This window comes from Ammodytes marinus (genome assembly GCF_949987685.1).
Source record: "Ammodytes marinus genome assembly, chromosome: 21".
In the NCBI taxonomy this organism is placed as follows: Eukaryota; Metazoa; Chordata; class Actinopteri; order Uranoscopiformes; family Ammodytidae; genus Ammodytes; species Ammodytes marinus.
In genome coordinates, this window is record NC_137225.1 from 17,409,759 (window position 1) to 17,432,539 (window position 22,781).

The window sequence follows — 22,781 nt, forward strand, 5'->3', positions numbered from 1 at the left end:
CAGACAAGCTGTTTTCCCCCTGCTTCCAGTCTTTATGCTGAGCTAAGCTAATTGGGTGATGGCTCTAGATCCATACTTTATGCACAAACATGATCTTACTTTTGAAATTCCCAAAATGCCAAACTTTTCAAAACTCATCCATCAATCAGTATGGATTACAAGGATGTCACAATGATGAATCAAAAGATCTTCTTAAAGCATTTTTCTACTTTATTTGCAAACACACAAACATTAAAAATAACAAAACATACGTTTAGCAAACTGAGAAATTGTAAAAAAATACATTCACAAAACATGTACCAAAAATTACATGCAGACCTACTGACATAGACAGAAAAAAGATGCTTTACTTATAGTACGGCCAAATCTCAACTTTTGAAAATCCCCTACACAACAGATGTACTGTAAAGGCAACCTTGAATAGAAAATGGTCATTTACGTCCTTAACTCAGAGGCTGCTGCGAGGAGTACGATTGTGATGTCTTATTAGGGGTGTGAGACTTCCCTGCAGAGCTGAGAACCCGGTATAGCCTCAGTCTGCAGCTGAGCAGATGCATGTATGACTGATGAAAAAATCCACCCCAAGCCATTTTAGTTGATGCAGCAGTTCATCCAGATAAAGTCAGACATTTCTTTTCACTTTCACTAATTCATCCAACAGTTAAAAATCTCTTTTGCCAATTTACATCCTTTTTGTTTGACATATCATGTTGGGCTATCTTGATTTTTCACAGTATTCATTGATCAGCATGGTCTTAATGACAATAAAATAGCTTCATACACACACACACCAAACAAATCAAATCTCACACAACTTACCCAAAACTCCACTAAATGTTTCTGGCAGGAAAAACTCACACTTTTGAAAGTATATCTTTCCAAATCAGAAACAAAGTCCTGCTTTGAGTATTTGATGGTTATATTAATGTCACTCTTTACAAAACATTGTCTGGTTCTGTTTTAACACAACCCAATGGCAGACAACTTTGGTGTCCTAAAAAAATTAAAGTTTCAAATGCATAGATAAATTAAAATGTCCATACTTCCCTTTCATTTATCATGTCACCCTGAAAACACATAACGTCTATAACACCATAAAACATCATTGATGACTTGACCCTATCCTAGCAAGTGCTCAAGTTTTTGGGTTATGGATGAGTCTCAACAATGGAACCTCTTACTAGATAAGAGCTACTGTGACAACATTCATGGCAGAAAGCAATGTGTGAAAGATCGAGCTGGCTTTAGACTAGAAAGTAAGTGGTGTACTGGGGATCACAGTCGAACTGTCTAGAGACAAACAATGTACATGTACACATATGTACATGTACATAAACACAGAACAAGAAACAACCTTAACCCGCAAGATGCTTGTCATATAAGGCATTTAAGGTGGTTCTCGAGAACAAAAAACATCACAGTCCAGAAGATTATGCAGCAATACAACAATGTATGTAAATGGGGCCTGAGTCACCAAGTCTACCGGCTGCAAAGTTGCACATTTTTCACTAATGCATTCTGTATGCGAAGACTGTTTCAGGTTTGCATTAGTTAGGTGTTAATAAAAAAACATGTACAACAAAATACAGATTGTTCAGTGAGTCAGACCCTCAGTGGGCTCAATGAGAGCCCAATATTTACATCTGAATAATGCAAAAGAGGTATGAAACAACATAATATGTACATATAGGTACAACATTTACAAAAATTAGATTTGACGTTTTTTTTTCTGTGCACTGAATTTAAAATTATTTTTTTTTGGGGGGGGTGGGTGAGCAATAATATGATGCCATGTGCATAACATTTTAGGAAATATATAACCAAAGAATCCGCTCCAAGCGCACTAAAGCATTCTGCTCTTTGAAGCTGAAATGGATACTTCCATATAGTTTCCCATTTGTGGAGTAGCTCCAGTCAAATCTAAAGGACCTAAAAAAGGTTCTTACCCCTACTTCATACATACTATTGACAGGTAGTATGGTAGTAAAGGTAAAGTGCACTTTAGTAAAGCCTAAAAAAAAGACATGACGCCACGAGTGCTAAAATCTGTAATGACGGCGCCATTGCATATGGAGTGACTTGTATTGCTGTGCAGTTTTCTTTACTGGCTGTGATGAGTGTGAATACATGACTTAATTCATGCTTTACAAAGCACATTGTTATTTTAACATTTTGAGCATAAGCAAATAAAGAAAAATGACAAACTGACACCCTTCTCATGCCTGTATCAATTCACAATGATCAACGACTAGAGACCAAAAATGCAAACGCTCCATGTATCACTGACACAGATAAACGTGGACATACTGACATCAAAAATGAGTAACTGAATTGTGGGGGTCTATTTACTATACTAAGGGTGATATAACCTATTGCCTTGTTTTAATTAGATGTAAGAGAAGGTGTATTGTTTAACCTGCTCTTGCTTTTGTATAGTGCAGTGGTAGGGAGGTTGAAGAAGAAAAAACAGGTAGAAATGGGGGGATGGGGGCAAGAGATGGGTGGTTTAAAGTCATAGTCGCAGTAGAGGTCAACATCAAGGTCACTGCAGTGATGCCAGTCTATTTCACTCCTCAGTCTCATCCCTGGCTCTGTCCCAGCTTCCATCCGAGACGCAGAGGATGGAATGTCACGAAGCTAAATTGCTCTCAGCCTCCATTTGCAGCATCCGTCAGACACAGCCTGGGTTTATTAAGTTCCTTCCAATCCCTTTCACATTTCAGCAGTACTGTTGAAATCTCCCTTTGGCTGTGCTAAGGTGTGTGTGTTGATCTATCGTCTTTTTCACAGAGTTTTCTGATGCCCGTTGGCCGTGGGCTTCCCAGATTCAGGGTCTGTAGGGCTGTTTGACAGTTGCAATTTATCCAGACCTGGGCAGGGAGAGATAAGGGAGAGAAATCTCATTAAAAAGCCTCAGACTTTCACTTAGACAGAGGTATTGATGTGTTTTTTCCCTCCCTCAGTGCCTCTGTCTGTCATTTTCTAGCCCCATCCCACCCTGTGTATCAAACATCCAGGCCCTGTCACCACAAGCCTTTGAGACTAGCCCCATCCACTGTCACATGTCAGTCCTGCAGCACATTGGATTTCGTTGCAATTTCTTCCATTTTGTCACTCCAGGACATGCTGCCTGAGATAAATAAACACTATCTCCACAGAGTAGGTCGGTGCGGTCAGTGTTGTAGACCAAACCTTTGTAGCTACAAAAATTTGATTAAATTTAGTTGTCAAAGTGTTATTATGAAAATGGATTGCATATTCTACAGGACATCCAGTTGAGTAGCAAGGGAAGGATTGTTTATCAGACTTCCCAGGACATGAAAGAATATGTTGTGCAATGTGGAATTATTGTATATTTTTAAAATGTGCTGATCAGAAAAACCTCAGGACACGTTCAAAATAAAAAGATAAATTTACCTAAGGCCTTTAGAAGCTCTTCCCGCACAGCTGAGGTAAATTTTCTCACAAGACAAAGTGTTGTCACGACCGCAAACAGCATGTTGTATGAAAGGACAATGTAAAAGTTTCCCAGCCAATTAAATCTCCCGAAGTCTCCTAAGAGATCAAACCTGGTGATACCTGTGAAGGGATAGAGAAACACAAGTCACGTAACACTCATTGAAAAAAAAAAATATATTGTATTGGGCTCTGACAAACAATTATATTTTTTAATTGTTGCAGTTTCTATAAAATATAATCCCCCTGACAGAGGTGTTTAAGCAAAAAAAGTTTGAGCAAAAGCGTGGGGTTGCCGCAAATGGGACAATTTAAGAATGTCTATTCTGTCTGCAGTTAATTTAAACAACAAACAAGCGCGATCTTGTCAAAGAGTATGTAAACTCAGAGAAACTTACTGATCCACAGGCACTGCATAGTTTGTGCTTATTTTCTTTTTTTCAGAGTATTGCATACATTCATAAAAATGTTTAAGTTATTTCTTGTTGTTGATTACAGAAAATAAAAACAGTACATACGGAACGATAAATACTGATCATAACCAGCAAAACCTTAATACTCCTTTCTGTTTTTTGTTGTTCAACCCCCTTTAGATAAAAAATATTTTCCAGCTAAATAGATTTAAATTAAGTAAAAATAATAAACGATACATAAACATACCATACATTAACATACAGCATTATATTTTCGTACTTGTAAACCTAAGTAAATGACTTATAATACTTTTCTAGAACAAAAGAACCGGGATGCATCAACAATAATATATATATTTTTAAAAACACCTTTGAAGTTTGTGCTTATTTTTTCATCACTTAGCTGTGTCTTGGTTAATAGTGTTGTGAGGATTGTTCCCAGGTGGAAAAGGACAGGATCGGTGACTAAGTATAGCCGCATAGGTGCTATGCAGGTGGACTTTGTATTTTTTTTTTTTTTTTTACTTTTATTTTAGTGGTTTTATGTTTTTTTTTTACATATGGACAACAAAAAACAGAATAAGTAAATACATACACAACACCCATTCCCCTCTCCCCTCCCCTCCCCCCTCCCTCACATAAACAGACAAGGAATACAGAAAAAAAGTGAAATAAATAACTAAGACAAAATTATTAAGAAAATATTAAGAATTATTTAGAAAATTATCTAGATTTTGGGGCTTTGCAGATATGCAAATTTACGCAACATTTGTAAGATATTGATGATTTTTCATATTTATTTAAACTTTTTGAAAAATACTGTAATACAACAAGTTGTTATTTTAATGTCAGTAATCAACTTGCAAAGTTTCATAATGATATCTATAAGTTTAAAAAAATCCCTATTAGCCCACCCCCATTCGCTTAAACCAGGGGTCTCCAAACTTTTTTCACTGAGGGCCACATACAGAAAAATCTACGAAGGGCCGGGCCACTTTGCAAAAATAACACATTTATCAGGACATGTAGCTGCTCTGCTGTTTAGTTTCATAGTGTCTTCGTAAATTGTAATCCTTCTTCACGGCAACACTTTCCTTGCACATTAAACAGACACATTTCCCCTCTTGTTTATATGCCAATGATACACCCAGTATTTTCTGCCTTTGGGTCCAATGTCCAGCAGGGTGAAAATAGTATCCAGCCGAGGTCCCAACCCTCCTAGGGGGGTCCGGAGGTATGCCCCCCCGGGAGATTTTTTAAAGTTTTTTAAGTGAAATGCATGAATCTGGTGCACTTTGAGAGGGAAATTAAGAGGCTAAATCTGAAGAATTTTGTATGAAAAAAAATGGAGACACTGTGTCAGATGAATTAGAAGCTATTGGAGAAGGACACGAAGGCTGTATCTCGATTCAGGGGTTGCGGTCTACGAAGGCTGCATTTGAAGACCGATTGCGTCATAGCGGCGCGCAAAGTTTGTTCCATTTGCAAGGCTCCTTGCAAGGCTCCTCATATGCGGCCGAGAAATGCAGTCTACGTTTCACGGTTTTGAAGGCTGCATCAGATGTATCCTTCGCAGCCCAACATATCCCATGATTCATTGCGTTTTTTTCAGAGATGGCATACAATAAAATGAAAATTAACAAAACAGCAACGTGTTGCTCCATCTTCTTAACTTTTATCTTCCTTTCTTTTTTTCTTGTACTTTTTTTTCTTTTCGTCTGGTAGACAACTTCTTTTTCTTTTTTCCTCCGTTGACAGGGCTGTTTCCGTTGGCAGCAATCAGGGTTGCTAGGCAGCACAGGAGCGGCGAGTCGTCACGCAAGGTAACGGCTTGTTACGCAAACCGGAAATGCTCGTAAACAGAGCGAAACGGAGACCTGCGGAGACCGTCTCGTTTAACAACGCTCGTTGGCCTTGGAACCGGCCTTTGAATCGACCTACATAGGCTATTCATAGGCTATAGCCTTCATAGACCGCGTCCTACCAAGGAGGCGGTCTCTGTAACGGGATACAGACATAAATTTTCCATAATAATATTAATTTAAAATAAAATATTCTTGCCTCTTAACATCTCACTTTGTCACACTCAACTCCAGGTTTTTTTTTTCTTTAGCTGGCAGGCCTTTTCTCTTCAACTCTCATGCATTTATTCTTTTAATCTTTTCAGCAAAAGCAGTCCCAAAGCAGAACCTGTTGATATTTTGTAAAGCTCCCAATGAGTCACTGTATGCTCACTCTGTCCTATTTTCCCACTGTTGGTCTCTCTCTCTCACTCACACACACACACTATTTGAACAGCTGTGCTCTGCACTCGGCGTGTTTATTAGTGCCATTGTGATTGTGCTACTCCTGTCACTATTGGAAAGTAAAGGAGAATTCAACTTGCTAACCTTGATGGTTCTTATGATTGGAGCACTGAAACGGTCATTGGGAGGGGCATTTAACTATTTTTGGTTGTTTGTGGCAAGGTCATTATGACATCTCTGAAAATTCAGTTCAACCCAACTGTCTCTGTCTTTATTGTTGAATAGTTTCACATCTGGTAAATATAATAGGCCTACTCATTTTCTTTCTTGCTAAAATTAGAACATCGATACCACTCATGTCTCTGCTTAATATTAAAGGTCACATATTATGCTAAATACACTTTTTAAATGTGTTCTAACATATCCATGGGTCCACGGTGTGCCTAGAGACTGCCAAAATATTTTAAAAAATAACAATCTCTCCTGTTCTCACTCCCTTTCTGACACCCCCCCCCCACCCCCCCAATATACTACAGTCAGAATTTTCCCCTTTTCTGACCTCACAAACTGGAAAGCCAGAAGCTTCCACTGTGCAGCCCACACCCCTATTTCTTATTGGTCCACGGCCCTGACAGACAGAGGGCGAGGCGTATCTGGCTTCGCTTCCGGACAGGGGCAACTCAAAGATTGTATATTTACGAGGGGAGCTGCAGCTCTTTTTAAAAAATAGGCCATTGTGAGATTAGCTGAACATCAGCATAGTACAATAAATTATCTGAAAGTTTTTTTCAGCAAACAATTAAAGAAAAACGTATTAGGGACCACTAAGACCATATAATATGGTGTATAATAGTACCAAAAAGTGTATAATATGGGAGCTTTAAGCTACATCCAGTAACAGGTTAGCTCAAGAGAGATCTAAACGGGAACAATAATTTTTTCATTTTACACAAGCAAGCTGGCTATACTTTCATGCTAGCAGACGGATAGTGTAGTCTCCATCTTTTCATCTAAATCTTGGCAAAGAAAGAATAAACCTATTTCCCTAATCAGTACACATATGCATGCTAGGTGCGAATTGCGAAATTAGCAACTCCACACGCTCTATAATACAACATGCAAACCTGTACTCACCTAGAGTTCTGGACATCACTGGAAGGGCAGAACTCAGGACCAAGATGGACACACAGCAACCAATGATCTACAAATCAGAACAGATTACCAGAATTCTGATTGAAGATATGTCATACAAATAATGTACAGTGCTCAATAAGTAACTATGAGAGTGTGAGGGAAAAGCACCCATTGTACAAACACTGTGAGCCATGACGTGGCTACACATGCAAACACCACTTAATGTTCAAATTGGTTCCACATATTGTACAATTGCTACCTCTGAAGTTGCTCATTACCAGGTTCCCGCTGTTGTCCTTTTCGGCCCTTTCACTGAAGCGTCACCACTCCCAAACTCATTACCAAGTGAATAGGTGCCACTATAGGCCAAACAGCACACATCCTACCCCCCCCCCCCCAAAGAACCCCACTCTCCCTCTGATGTACAAGAAAGGGGCTAGCACTTTGCCAGTGTTTGCGCAACCCACAAACAAATATTGGACAGATCAACTAAAGCCATTGAGGGGCCCTGAAGAAAACATTAGTGAGCAGTAGGAGTTCAGAGTAGAGAGAGAATGGGAAAAAAGAGGAAACAGATGAAACACAGGGGGTCCCAAACACACCAGCACCTTAAGAGCAATCTCAGGACCCTTGCCCCTACTTCACCCCACACCCTGTCCTTCCATCCCATCTTTACCGTTGTCATGGTTGTGTCATCCTTCCTGGGAGTGAGCACCTCAAAGACTCGCAGGCTGTAGAAGCCAACGACCGAAGACACCAGCAAGTAGCTGTTCAGCAAATCAATTAAGGACCAAAGACATTTCTCTGGTGGCAGCTATGCAGCTTCATTGAGTAATTTTACAAGTATCCCAGGTCTGGACCTTTTCAACAACTAGAAAAGGTGCCAGGCTGAACTATGTGTTGGGTAAACAAAGCTGGCTTGACAATGTTGCTCTTGGCCATGGAGCATGCTACTTTGGCCACAGACAAAAGGGGACAGGGGCACTGAAAGGATACAACATGAGGATGATCTCCAGCGCCGCCTGGGCCACGCCAAATGTGGACAGAGAGGCGTTCCCAATGCCTCGGTCCTGGAAGACAAAAACACAGACAGAAGACTGGGTTATTTAATGTCATCACACCAGTCTTATACAAACACATCACAAAAAAAGAAAAAGGGAAACGACAGCACTGCAGGCAGTTGCACACATGCAATTAGAAATCCTGCAAAGTAAGTACGCGGTGCATGAAGAATTTCCCCAATTGTGAAAGACAGAATCAAATTGGCTAAGTAATGAATGGAACGAGATGAAAGAGGCTCTTTTCAAATCACTGTCGATCATACAATATGTGAACAGGTGTTCAAACAAAAACGGCACATTGCTTACGGTAAGAAGAGCGTACAGGCTGAAAGCACGCCAAAAACATAAAAACAACAAAACAAATACTTCAGCAAACACACTAGACGCGCCCCCCACCCCCCTCCGACCACTAAAACCCCAAGGCTCTTTTGAAACTGGAGCAGGAAAAAGACATACATCTATATGCGCTGCACATACCGAGCATCTGTGTTCTAAAATGATAAATATTTGCTTTTGTCGGACTTGGCACCAAGGTTGATCCTCCAAAGGATTATAGTGTTGTATGGGACACCTACAGTACCACACATTATGTCCACAAGTAAGAAGTGACCACTGACAGCTCACTTTCACATAGACACTTGAGTAATATGTTAAAAAAAAGTATTTATAGATCCAATTGTTGATATATGAAGTAGATTACAACTGTAAAGTATGTTACCAAATGCTATGTAGCTATTTTCCTTGCATTAGGAATATACAGTATATTACAATGGTCTTACCCTCTCTATGCAGTTCGGTCAGATTTTCTTCCAGACTGTGGAACCATTGGCGATCATGTCTGTATGCATGGCACTGAATATTGTGAAAGGCTGTGTATTTTTTACTCTGTTTGTGTTAATATGGATCCCCCTGGGTCTGAAATAAAGAATTATATATTACTCAACTTGAGTGTCCTTTTTTTTATTTGTTTTGTATAAGAGCCTAAATAAAAAAGGAAAGCCTAGCAGGTCGTTTCATGCCTTTTTATGCAACTGTCATCCCTTGGAGCTTACTGCAGAGCCATGGTGCAGTGCTCACTCTCTCTCTCTCTCTCTTACACAGGGAATTAGCAGACAGCATCTGATGTAATTTATTAATGGAGGAAGGGCGGGCGTGCATTAAGATTGTGTGTGTGTCGCAATATGCGTGTATGCGCGTGCTTAGGACAGCTAGCTTTAACAGTTCGCCTTCTTTCAACTCTTACTTCTTTTCATTCCAGTAGCAGGAAGGGTGGTGGGGTGTGTGTCAGTATGTGTCAAAGAGAGGGAGGGGTCATGGGGGGGGGGGGGGGGTCGACTGTGCTGCCTGTCACAGCTCTTTCAGCAGACACATTGCGTTTTTTACGGGTAAGGTCAGCGCCTCACTATAATTACGCACTCGCAAGGTCGTCAGCATTGTACTAACATACATAATTATGCTTCACGTCCTGGTCATTTGACCTCAGGCGAATCCCTTAAGTAATGGTACCATTTTTTAATTTACGTAAACAATGAATACATAGGTAACCTACAGATAACCTCATACTTCTTTTCAAATCTTTCACACAGTTATAACTCTTTCTCCCCCTCCTAACCTTTACCCATATGCATACCGTATTTCCCCTGGCTAGATACATATCTAACAAGCAGACGATAGAAGCAATCGTAAAAACACAGTAAATATAATATATTAAGGCGCCATTAACTTCAGGTACAGGGTTCTGAAACTGCTCAGTTGTATGAGTGGGAAAAGCTGTGTAGTATCTGAAGCCACCATCTGATAAAAACCTTTAAGTGTTACTTACCATTGTTCTTTCAGTTGGAGACTTTGGCTTTGACCAAGAAGCTTAACTTTGACATTATTTGTTACACACGCACACACACATATTTTGGGGCGTTAGTGACACACAAAAAATATTCTCTGTTTCACAGCTGTTCCTACAGTTATATTTATATTAGGGAATGTCTTTTTGGGCCTGTCTGTGTCCAGTATGCCAAATGCACATTAATCTTATAACAGATACATTTATTTCTGGATGATATACTGTTTGCTACGATACCATCCAGATTGTAGCTGTATCTTTAATCATTTAAGTAATTAAAGTGATGAGTTGAGCTATCTTTTCCTTTGGCCATAGAACTTTCCTGTATTTAATTCCACTTAATCTTGCCATAAAACTGTCGACATCATTCATCACATTTACTGGCAAAGAGTGGGACGACAGTAATCCCAATGGAACATTCATTCTCACTGTCAGACCATCTCAAATTGTTTCTTATTTCAGGAAATTAGTTTTTAATAAGTGAGAAGTGTGATAAAAATTGAGATATTTTAACCAAAACAGAATTGAACCTTTACCCGTAGTTTTGGTGGGTGCCAACCATACAGCATAATGGCTATAGATTGTAAGATTAATTCAGAGTTTAACATGGCCAAAATTAATATTTTTCACTTTACATTTTTCACTCACTCAGTCAAAGGTTGAAAAGTCAAAGCTTAGGTACGCATGCCAGGGAAAATCTTAGAGTGCTATAATGTAAATTGTTTATGTTTAGAGAAGGGCAATGTTTTAGTAAGGTGAAAATTGCAGTCCAGTTGAAGCTAATTGTGCATTTTACAAAATACAGTGTCAAAGTGTGGTGGCTACCAAATAGGAGGGCCTGCAGTAACACTTTTATTGGTCCCTCTTAGTGCTTGTTCATCAAGCTGTAAAACACGGTGTCCTTTGACAGGCAGACCCTGTTCCCCTCCTCCTCCTTGTTGTTCTTACAGCATTTTTTGCATTCTCATCTCGATCCACCTGCTCCTCCTCCCTCTCTCCTAATCATCTGTCTCCACCTCCAGCCTATGCTCAGTAAAGGCAATTTGGGCCCAGCTCAATATGCTAAAGGACCACTGAGGGATGCTTAGTAGGAAGGGAAGACAAACATTGACAGGGCACTTCCATTGTGCTCTCCCCCCCAAACAATCAGTGCAACGGGGCCTCATTTGACTTTCCCACAGTCTCTTTGCTCCGGCAGTTCCTCCTCCAAACCTCTGATCAGCTGCTCTCTTTACTTCTTTGTATCACTTTCTCTCCTATGTGCTTATCTCTTGTCAGACAGTATGGGTAAGTGCGAGGGAATTTCTGTACTAGAGGGTTTGAGAGGTGGAGGGTAGGGTAAACGGGCTGGTTAGATGGATATCATATCAGTATCGATTGTTTCGGAGGACGAGACCTTCCCCCACCCCTCGTAATGCTGTGAGATCAGAGGTGTGGCATCCATCCAGCTCAACGAACGCGTAAACCATTTAGTGGGGCCACACTGTCAGGGAGGACAGCTTCAAGCTGCATGACAAGTGTAATTTGGGGGATTTTCTGCAATGCGTCATGCCAAAGAAAACATCTCTGCTCAATAAAATAATTGGAATGTCGAGGGCAGCTCTGTCAGTTGCCCGCGAGACGTGAAATGAAATGAGGGAGAAATAGGATACATTATGTTGCCCCCTCTCAGACAAGAATGCAACCACAAACGCACACACACACACACAGGCAAGCACACGCACACCTCTGTCACTGCAGATGAGATGAGATAAGGAGAGCTTAAAACACATTGCATGTTAGGCAGAGATGAGAATCTCTGAGAGCCATTCCACACTGCTAGTCTGCCTCACAGTAAGAGCCCTTCACCTGGCCCTGTCTGCCTTCGCAGGAGGGAGGAAAAGCAGCTTATTCACACATTGTGGACTTGAGACACGTAGCAAGCTCATTGAATCTGCACGCTGCTGTGAAATGACTTTCAATGAGCTTCCAAAACAAAACCAGAGGCACAACGTTTGGGCCTGATTAACATCTGGTCAGGCCTTTTCTTCCAACATGCATCTGAGCATATCCGGAATTTGATTTATGTCTCCGCCAGGAACATGGCAGGTCTGATAGGCCAGCTCTTCTGCAGTTTACATTCTCGCTGTGTGTGTGTTGGTGTTTGATTGTGGGGGGTAGAAATGCACGTTAGTTAGATGTAGACTTACTGTGGATCCCTTGGGCATGGCAGTCTCATCCACTAGAAGGTAGAGGATATTCAATACCACCATTAGGACTGAGATTGTCTGCAGACAGAGAAGAAGACAAAGATTTGTTTACACATAGGAAAGTTACAAAAATATTGATCAAAACCTCAAAGTATCTGGCATCATGATATAATTGAATTGTGGGGGCCTTGCTGATCCGTGAGAACCGTAATGCATAAAATCCATCTTGTGATTGTAAACTGTTACAACATTAAGCTTCTCAAAGCCTGAACAATGTGGTGGTTGTTTGATGCACGTGCCGTGCCTCTCACATGGCCTTTCTTGCCTTATCCGACAATATCAGATGGCATAAACAGTATTCCCACACCATAATCTATTTAAAATCACAGTTGTTGCAGGTGGCTATTCAGCTTTGTCTTAAACAGCTATTGGACCAAGGTATTTTCCCACACCCAGATTCTGTGGGTAAACGGTAAGAGGATGGGTTTTGGTACAGTGCGTTAGTCCCGGTGGCCACCTGCCAGACCGCATACGCCGTGAGTAAACAGTTTGGGTTTAATAATAGGTCAGTTCCAGCACTCACCGTTCCCGAGAGTAGGATCAGCATCACTATAGGATACAACAAGTTCTTCTCCCAACCTGATGCTTTCTTTCTTCTCTCTGAATGAATTGAGAGGTAGACAAAATTTGAGGTTAGCCTTAAGAAATGTATATTTAACCAACTTTTTAATAAGATTAGGAGATGAGCTCATCTCAATTACAAACCACTTTCCACCACTTGTTAATTAATATGTTCATCAAAGACAACTACTGAAACCTCAAGCCCCCTGGCTTTATTTATAGTTTTTGTACAGCTTGATTTGGTAAAACGTATCGTGAGTGTGTGTATCAAGCACAATCTTACCACTCATCGCAACCTCCCCGCTCCAGGTGATATACAATTCATAACTTTCAAAAAGGTTACGCTCTTCCTCTTTAATTAGCCATAATCATCACTGCCTTAATTAGGGCAAACAATAATAAATCTTGGATAAAATGAAATGCATCAAAATTAATTCTGTGATTTGTGTGTGGGTGCGTGTGGTAGGCAACTAATGTGCCTCGTTCTTCCAAGCCAGATGAAACATTTTCTATCTTCCATCTTCGTCTTATTTGAACAGCTCATTAGTCATTGTAGACAATGCTGACAGCCTGTAGACCACATGTACTATGTCTTGTGTTATGGACATCCACAGTCCCCTTACGATGTGTATCTGACTGCCCTCTAGTCTTTGCCATATTGACTTTCTTTCTCTATTTCCAACCTTGTTAGTCCTCCTTATTCTCAAAGTGCACCCACCCTGCCTGCCTGAGAAGTTTGCCAAGTGCACTTTATATGCACCATCCTTCTAAATTAATGACATCACTAAAAGGTTTGCTACAATATAAAGTTTGCATCTTGTCCAATATCCTAAGTGCCTTTGTGCTCCCCCTGCTCCCCAAAAGGCTCAGGCCTCATTTATAATATCCTAAAATGGATGGGAAATTATCAGGCAGTTCTGGTCCAAGTCCAAATTAAGAAATTAAGGCAGACGGGGAGAGAGCAGCTGCCTGTCAGCAATATGTAAAAAGCTAACTTCTTTTGCATACATTCCCATGGCAATTCAAGGTCTTAAGACAAAATATATCAGCACTGTCACACAATACAAATACTCACCCAATTTATTCCTCAGATTTTTAATATTGTCCAGTTCTTTGTTGAGCTGGTGGGAAAAGCTTCCTCGTGTATAAGTGAACGTGGACGATCCTGCGGAAACAGAAACCATTCCAATTCCAAGTAATTACATTTAATCAGTTGTTGTGTAGGGCTGCAACAAATGATTCTTTTTTATTATCAAATCTGCAGATAGTTTGTCAATAGATAATCAACAAGTCTACGAAATGTAAAAAGAAATTGTCAAACAAATGTCCATCACAAGTTCCAAGAAATGTTTTGCCTTCCATCAGTTAAAAAAGTAACTCAACTGTATGAAACGTATGGAAAAGAAAAGGGTCATGTCTGAGAAGCTTTAACCAAATCATTTTTATCTTTTTGTGCGACCACTGAAAAAAACTCTTGATTCAGTGGGAAAACTGTATTTTCAGACATTTCTTATACACCAAATTAGAGAAAACAGCAAATGATGCTTAATTGAGAGGATGTTTACTTCCAACTGTATTAATCTTACCCCAGCATATGGAGCATATACTTATCTTTATTAAGAAATAAAAGTAATACTTCTCAGAACATAACAATGTGATCTCAAACAAAAATAGTAAAAATAATCTCTTGTGTCAGGAGCTGTCTAGCACATGCCACAACTGGTTGGATGGGCTGGAGAAGACAGCAAGGGATTCTCCGGGAAAACCACAAGGCCAGCTCATTTAAGGCTAATTTATCTATTTTACTCTGTGTTCCTTCCAGCTTGACGCACTTGCGTAGAGGCCCCTCGAAGCCAAAGTGGAAGAGTATCCATTTGCAACCCCTGGGGTGATTGGCAGATCAAAACCAATTAGTTCAGTGTTACACCGTTACTAGCGTGCAATAAAAATACCATCTTTCATCTTTGTTACAGGAGTGAAGGACCAATCACTTTGATCAAACCTTTTTCTTCCCTCTGTTATTATGACACGCCCTGTCTGGATGGGCTTAAGTAGGCAACAGAGGCTAGATAGACAGGGAGAGAGAGAGTTAACAGTCTTGTCTGTGCCCTCGCAGATACCTGTCCCGGGATCTAAGCAGGGGAAAGTTTTAACCCTCCGAGCAAATGCAGTCACAACACAACAGGAAGTGTCACGTACAGTTCAAACATCTTTTTCTCCAGAGACAAACTGAAAACTGCCTCAGGGTTGCCAAATTTGCTCAGCCGCAAGTGAACTAATCTATCAACTTTGTGCATAGCATATCCAAACATGATCAATGATCAAGTGAAAGTAGGTCCTCAATAGCCTTGAAAAATAGCAATGGTTAACTAAAGACAAAGAAAAATATATTTGCTTGTTTAGGGCTACGGAGGTTAAATCATGAGAATATGAACTGCAGTATCTTCAATGACATCACTCCATACTGAAGTTAAATATATCTCCCTTCTCCTTCTGCTGGCAGCATCAAGTAAAAGACTGAGTTACAGCGAGGCAGAGATGCTGAGTGAGGTTTCTGGCAGCCATGAAGGCCCAGAGAGTAATTCAACGTATCCTCTCCAACCTTCAACACAGTCGAAAAATTACGTCATCTTCACATATGCTAAACACCATACTGAGACAACAGTGGCACCAGCAAGGTCATTGTGCCGCATAGCATCTGGACCAGCACTCTGTTGCTCTGCTATCAGCAGATCAGGGTCTTGAGAGGGCAGTGTGGACTGCCACATTGCCTGTACTGCAGTATATGTATGCACTAGGGTTACTAGATTGCATCTTCTTAGCCATGAGAAACACAATGGTTATTTAATTGGGTAGAATTCTCAGGCATTAGGTGGTAGGAGCTTCTTTTGGCCATACAGCTTAAATTAATTGTGGCACAGACACAACCAAGTTCTTCCAGCATGGAAGTGTCATCTCAAAGTTGCTTCACTAGGGTTAGGGTATGTTTGTTTTCCTAGAACTCTCTATCCATCTATCTATTTTAAAATGTTGAACAGCTAATGGCATGGTGGTGTATCATCACTATTCAGGAAGTATTCAGCTCAAACTGGCTAAGATGCAGCAATGGAGATGCACCTGATCATAACTTGGCAGTAATATGTCTGATGTGAACCGAGTGAAAATTCCCCCACATTATCATGCCGCCACAACCATTATATTACCAGGCTTTATGACAGGATGAGTGTATACAATTATCACTATTTACTTGAGTTGTTACAAAATTGATATTAAAAGGACAGTTGTGCAAAAATATTCCATGATTCAAACAAGCCCCAACCGTTTTGCAGAGCAATGCGGTTCCCAAGCCCTGCTGGGCAGGGAACCCTATTCTTTTTGTAAGGATTATTATTATGATTTTCTTTTATTATTATTTTTGGTCCTCTAAAACTGCATCCACAGCCGAAAACCGTAAAGGGTAGGGACATGCCATTGGATGACTTGATCCAGGTCCCTACTGAACATCTACCGACCTACACGGAAAAAAAATATTTAAAATAATTTTGATAAGACCTTCGATGACGAAACGGTAGCGCTTTGAATATTTGAAAATTAGCTAACTTGTACTACCTTGTACGTAAATATTCATAAATCCAAAACTATACATCGTATCAAGTCCACATTTTAGACATATGTTGGGGCAATCCTTAGTAGCGTTAAAAAGAAAATTGGAAAATTTCGCAATAAGGGGGTGCCAAAAACCCAAAAAGTATACAGTGCCTTGCAAAAGTATCCATACCCCTTGATATTTTCGACATTTAGTCACGTTATAACCACACACGTACATTTATTTTATTGGTATTGTATGTGATAGACCAACAGTGTTGCATAATTGTGAAGTGGAATTGAAAATGAAACATGGTTTTACATTTTTTTTTATGAATAAAAAACTGAAAAGTGTGGCGTGCAAAACTATTCAGCCCCCTGAGTCAATGCTTTGTAGAACCACCTATCGCTGCCATTACAGCTGCAAATCTATTTGGGGTATGTCTCCACCAGCTTTGCCCATCTACAGACTGACATTTTTGCCCATTCTTCTTTAAAAAATTGCCTGAGCTTCAGATTTAGCATCAGATTGGATGGAGAGCGTCTGTGAACAGCAATTTTCAAGTCTTTCCAGATATTCTCAATTGTATTGAGGTCTGGACTTTGACTGGACCATTCTAACACATGACTATGCTTTGATTTAAACCATTCCATAGTAGATCTGGCTGTATGTTTAGGCTAGTTGTCCCTCTGGAAGGTGAACCTCCACCCCAGTCTCAAGTCTTTTGCAGACTCTAACAGGTTTTCTGTCCAGTATTTGGCTCCATCCATCTTCCCATCAACTCTAAATAGCTTCCCTCTTCCCTGCTGAAGAAAAGCATCCCCATAGCATGATGCTGCCACCACCATGTTTCACTGTGAGGATGGTGTGTATAGGGTGATGTGCAGTGTTAGTTTCCGCCACACATTGCATTTTGCATTCAGGCCAAAAACTTCAAGTTTGGTCTCATCTGAATATAAGCATGGCTTGTGGCAAGGGGTTGGAGGAAGGTGCTCTGGTCAGATGAGACCAAAATTGAAGTTTTTGGCCTTAACGCAAAGTGCAATGTGTGGCAGAAAACTAACACTGCACATCACCCTGAACACACCATCCCTACTGTGAAACATGTTGGTGGCAGCATCATGCTATGGGGATGCTTTTCTTCAGCAGGTACAGGGAAGCTGGTTAGAGTTGATGGGAAGATGGATGGAGCCAAATACAGGGCAGAAAAACCTGTTAGTCTGCAAAAGACTTGAGACTGGGGTGGAGGTTCACCTTCCAGAAGGTTAAATACCCTGAACATACAGCCATATCTACAATGGAATGGTTAAAATCAAAGCATAGTCATGTGTTAGAATGGCCCAGTCAAAGTCCAGACCTCAATACAATTGAGAATATATGGAAAGACTTGAACATTGCTGTTGACAGATGCTCTCCATCCAATCTGATGCTGAATCTGAAGCTTGAGCTATTTTGCAAAGAAGAATGGGAAAAATATCAGTCTCTAGATGGGCAAAGCTGGCGGAGACATACCCCAATAGACTTGCAGCTGTTATTGCAGCGATAGGTGGTTCTACAACGTATTGACTCAGGGGGGCTGAATACTTATGCACGCCACGCTTTTCAGTTTTTTATTTCTAAAAAAAATTTAAAACCATATTTCATTTTCATTCCACTTCACAATGATGCACCACTGTGTGTTGGTCTATCACATGCAATCCCAATAAAATAAATGTACGTGTGTGGTTTTAATGTGACAAAATGTGCAAAAGTCCAAGGGGTATGACTACTTTTGCAAGCCACTGTATATCTCCTCATCCACTTTAGCCTATTTCTATACGATTGTTTTGCTTTTGGGTCTATAACTCCCAAACTAAACATCCCACATCTAAAAATGTTACATCCCCGGATTATGTGAAGTGAGCGGCCGGCGCCGCGGTTGAGGACGCTCTGGTCCCGAGTTGCGTCGGAGGCTTGGCCCCCGTTCATAACCGCTTGCAGTTCTAGTTTATCTTTGATATCTAAAACTCAATACATAAAGCGGTATAGAAGGAGGGCAACATTGCATAAGTAAATTGTTTTCTCGTAAGTTAAGTGTTAGAAGCTTATCTGATTGTTCTAGGGGCATGCCTCTAAACATTTCACCTTTGAAAGTAATTTTGCCCTTGACCAGGAAAACAAACACAGCCAATTTAAGACACAACCTTCTGACCTGCAAGATGTAAAATATCAACAATGTCTTTACAAATGGACAATTACATGTAGAGGGATGACAACAAAGGGCCAGATGTGTAAATAAACATTGATGCATCAACTGATGTGGCTCAACAGTCCACATCTACAAACACAAACTGGGTAAGAGGATAATCTATTGGAGGAGCTGGATGCAGTGTGGACCCAGGTGAAGCAAGAAGACAACATTGCTCGCCTCTGGAGTGTGTCCTGTGAACTGTTCCTGAACCGCCGTGAACTCAGTGCCCACCGCAGATCAAAGGAAACGCCACTCTAGCCAGAGTGTCAGCATGAACGTTGAGCGTGTGCATGTACATACATTGTGTAAAAACACTGATGACAACATCTCCTGTGCCTCTTATTCCGACATTTTTAACAGGCAAAAAAGGGGATTTCAGGTTGGCCTCAGTGCACACATTACGAAGTTGACCACAGTTTCTTTCTTTTTCAGAGACTTGTATGGATCAAACAATGTTGGAGGGGATAAGGAACAGATTACAATTATTCTATCAGTTACTTCAAAGCAGTGCTGCGTGGTATGAGCCCCAAGGAACCATACGCATTGGTGGCAGTCTATGGAGGTGGCCAGCGTAGCATTCGAAAACATGCTTTATCAGGGAGGGATCTCCCTTACCTCCCTGGTTTGAAAGGACTCTCATCCTCCTCATTTGCTCGCATCTGCACACTTGGTTGCGTGCTTGAGTTAATATTAAAGTAGGTTTTGGAACTTGGCCTAAATACTTCCTGCTTTTGGAGAATGTCAAACAAGGAATTTGGGAACACAGAGGCCTGAGTGTGAAAAGGAAATGCAGGCTAAGAAAATAAAGTCTTCACAATCCATAAACTCTTTCCCTTTGTGTCGGAGAACAGTACGCTGAAAAGTCACTTAAACGTCCACGGCCAAAGGTTCTTGTAAAAGATTATATTTTGGTCCTATTAACCAGGCTACCATTCTGGGCCTGACATTTAATGGGGTAATCATTTCACCAGCAGTGTCTTAAACAAATCCTTAAAAACTTCCTGAAAATAAAATATGGTCCTGGTTGTGGTGGCTGCTTGGCCCTTTAGTAGAAAGTTTGGAGAGTAGGATAATAAAACAGCGGTAGGGGAAGGCCAGTGTCTAGCATTTGCGGATTTTTTGCCAGTGTCTGTGAACATCTGTGTGAATGTGTGTGTGTATGTGCGCTGGCTGAATTTTCCATGCTAATTGATTCCAGTGTGGCACGCTCCATCACACCCAATAGGGCGGTCAACCCCTCCCCTCCCCTATAATGTGACAACACGTCTAACACAGACATACCGTTTAATCTCCTCTGAAGGGCTTCCTCCTGCAAATGGATGCAGTAAATCTGCTCATCCAGGTCCTCCAGGATCTGAAGGGGAGGGAGCAGAGGAGGTAGAGAGAACTGCGTTATAATTAGGCTCAAAGTGGGACTGGAGAGATGGCAGATGGGAAGATGAGTTGGTGATGTACTTGTAGTCCTCTATATCGCAAATGTAAATGGCCAACTGAGACATGTCTTTAAGAACTAGTCAATTTCAAAGAAAACTTAACATTTTAGTTTAAATTTCAAGTACCAACTAATTTACAGAAACACCATAAATATTACTTTTAATAACAACAATAACAATAATAACAACAACAACAATAATAATAATAATAATACCACTTACTGTTGGCTTCACTAATAACTGGCCCATGACCGTAAACATCCTGGACAATCCCACAGGAGTGCACACTACATAAGAGACAGAAAACAGTTTGATCAGCTTGATTGTTTAACCATAATAAGGTTAACTGATTCATCTATATTAAAGTGATGGCACTTTTACACCACAGCAGCAATAATATTTATTTTTTTCATTGTGTACGGGAAGAAATGAAATGGCTTACTGAGTAAGAGCAGTCCTCCCAACAGAGATATACAGGAGTAGAGGTATGGTAGGTAAAATTCCCAAAGATCTACAGAAACAAATATGTTCATTAATTAAATAAAGACATTAAAAGGCATTGGTCAACATTTAGGAAGAAACACAATAACTAGTCCCAGCACACAACTACTAGTAAAGACACAATTTCACAAATTCAAGTCTTTATTCCACGCTAAGCTAATCAACTTGCGGCTCTAGCCTCATAGTTATGCACAGACATGAAACAGATATTATTCATACTAATCTAACGTTGTAAATCAACAACAGGTTTACGAGAAGAAATAATTAATTACCCTTAAAAAACCTACCGTAAAGAGACTCCATACTGGCCGTGTCATTGTCAATTAGCGCTGATGCCACCCACACGATGCCCAGGATGAGCAAAGCCAGCAGGAAGAGCATCACAAAGGTCTCCAGAATACGTGCCCTAATGCCCTGAAAGAAAAAGTGCACGGAAAATCAATAAATCTAATAGATATGATATGGCTTAAACAGTTGAACTCAGTATCATGATAAATGTGTATTAAAATACATCACAAAACACATTAATCAAACTGATTTTTATTACATTGAGCTGGGAGATGGTTTTTCTTTCAGTTCATACTAAATGTTTAAACAAGAAACAAGATACCTTTTACAAGATACCATACTCTCCATCCTGCTTCGCACATGTTAGACGCCATAATTTTAATTCACAGCACACAAACATGACATAAACGCTCCCACAGATCCCTTTGTAAACAGCTCTTTTGTACACACATATTGTGGCCTATAAAGTGGGTCTAACAGGGGCTGGTGGTGGCAGAGGTGATATTAAAAAGAATAAAGGGGACGGGGGGTGCTGTAAGGAGAATGAAGCCTGGCTAGGTTAGCTACTGTCTGCGATCAAGAGCAGGCCTCCCATCTGGGGCCGATTAGGAACTCCCTTAGCACTGCGGCCGTGTCCTAGGCCGCGCAGACGTGAGGGTTTTGGGGTAATTTGGGTTTTCCGGGTCACAAACTCCTGAGTGGTTAATAAAGTCCTCCTCTACCTGTACACACAGTTTCCATTTCCCCCCTGCTGGAGAGGAGAGCTGTCTAGCTTAGATAGATAGGCGTTCTCATACACATGTCAGGTAGCCAGCCAAGCATGGGATAACAAGCACTCTCTGCTTTTGGAGCGCTGCTTTAAATTGGGTACATATGAGCAATTTGTTACCAGCTGAGCTACCATAATTGCTTTGCAGTTGCTGTTGAGTATTTGCTAACAGGTACAAGAAGGGGGTCCTTCTTTGAAAGTTGCCCCCAGTTAATCAAGTCACTTTATAGAATGGAAATGGTTTCAGTTCTGCTGATTAAATCAGACAAGGCTTAGTGTTTATAGTTTCACAACACTTGATGATTGCTATCCAAACCACCTGTCCTTCATTCATGGGCCCCATACCAATTTGGTAAATTTGAAATACACATTATCAATGACCCATTCAATCCATAGTTTAGATAGTGATATAGGGATTCATACTTATTCTTAGTTTCAGTTCATTGTCATTGCTGATGAGCCCCTATGGAATCCTTTTGATACTACTGAGAAATCACTTGCTTCTCACTTGCTACTACAGTGATACTAAAAAAAAAAATCTCTCAGTGAGTGTCAAATTTTCTAGCACAACAGGGAGGAAAATGGGCAGGGTCTGGAGTGCCCCAGTGTGGCCATGGTGGACACTGCAGCCACTCGCTAGGTAAAGCTAGCAGGGGTCAGTGGGCCTTATCGAGTCAGCCTGAAAACAAACCTAAAAAAATCATAGTGATATATTATAATGTGAATCAATATATAATAAACACATACCACACTAATCACATATGATACGCATATGTATACTGTTATAGCACTGACCAACAATAATTTCAACACTCGATACAGAGCAATACACAAAAAATACCTGACGTGAACATTGAATTCTACTTTCTGCTCCTTTGCACACACTGGCACACTATGAGTTCACTAGATCTCATAGCCCAGCTTAAAGTCGCAGTGGGGAAAACACTCAACACTGCCAAAATAACATTTAAAAAAAGGTAGAAAGCAAGAGATGGAGAGTGATAGAGGGAAATA

At 40.6% G+C, this 22,781-nt stretch overlaps 1 protein-coding gene across 2 annotated transcripts in view; it reads right to left on the minus strand.

Moving 5' to 3' along the window:
* Positions 1 to 242: 242 nt before the first annotated feature.
* lmbr1 (limb development membrane protein 1) overlaps positions 243 to 22,781 on the minus strand; it is a 37,709-nt gene continuing 15,170 nt past the window's right edge. Inside the window, exons 6-17 of one of the 2 annotated variants that reach the window (XM_080050205.1) lie at positions 20,998 to 21,124; positions 20,652 to 20,720; positions 20,432 to 20,496; positions 20,058 to 20,130; positions 14,036 to 14,125; positions 12,923 to 12,999; positions 12,340 to 12,417; positions 8,246 to 8,319; positions 7,926 to 8,016; positions 7,250 to 7,316; positions 3,418 to 3,579; positions 243 to 2,870 (exon numbers count right to left, since the gene is read on the minus strand). In XM_080050205.1, coding sequence (XP_079906331.1) covers positions 2,785 to 2,870; positions 3,418 to 3,579; positions 7,250 to 7,316; positions 7,926 to 8,016; positions 8,246 to 8,319; positions 12,340 to 12,417; positions 12,923 to 12,999; positions 14,036 to 14,125; positions 20,058 to 20,130; positions 20,432 to 20,496; positions 20,652 to 20,720; positions 20,998 to 21,124 — 1,059 coding nt within the window. In that variant the 3' untranslated portion in view covers positions 243 to 2,784. The remainder of the gene's footprint in view (positions 2,871 to 3,417; positions 3,580 to 7,249; positions 7,317 to 7,925; positions 8,017 to 8,245; positions 8,320 to 12,339; positions 12,418 to 12,922; positions 13,000 to 14,035; positions 14,126 to 20,057; positions 20,131 to 20,431; positions 20,497 to 20,651; positions 20,721 to 20,997; positions 21,125 to 22,781) is intronic. The other variant, XM_080050206.1, reaches the window with a different exon arrangement.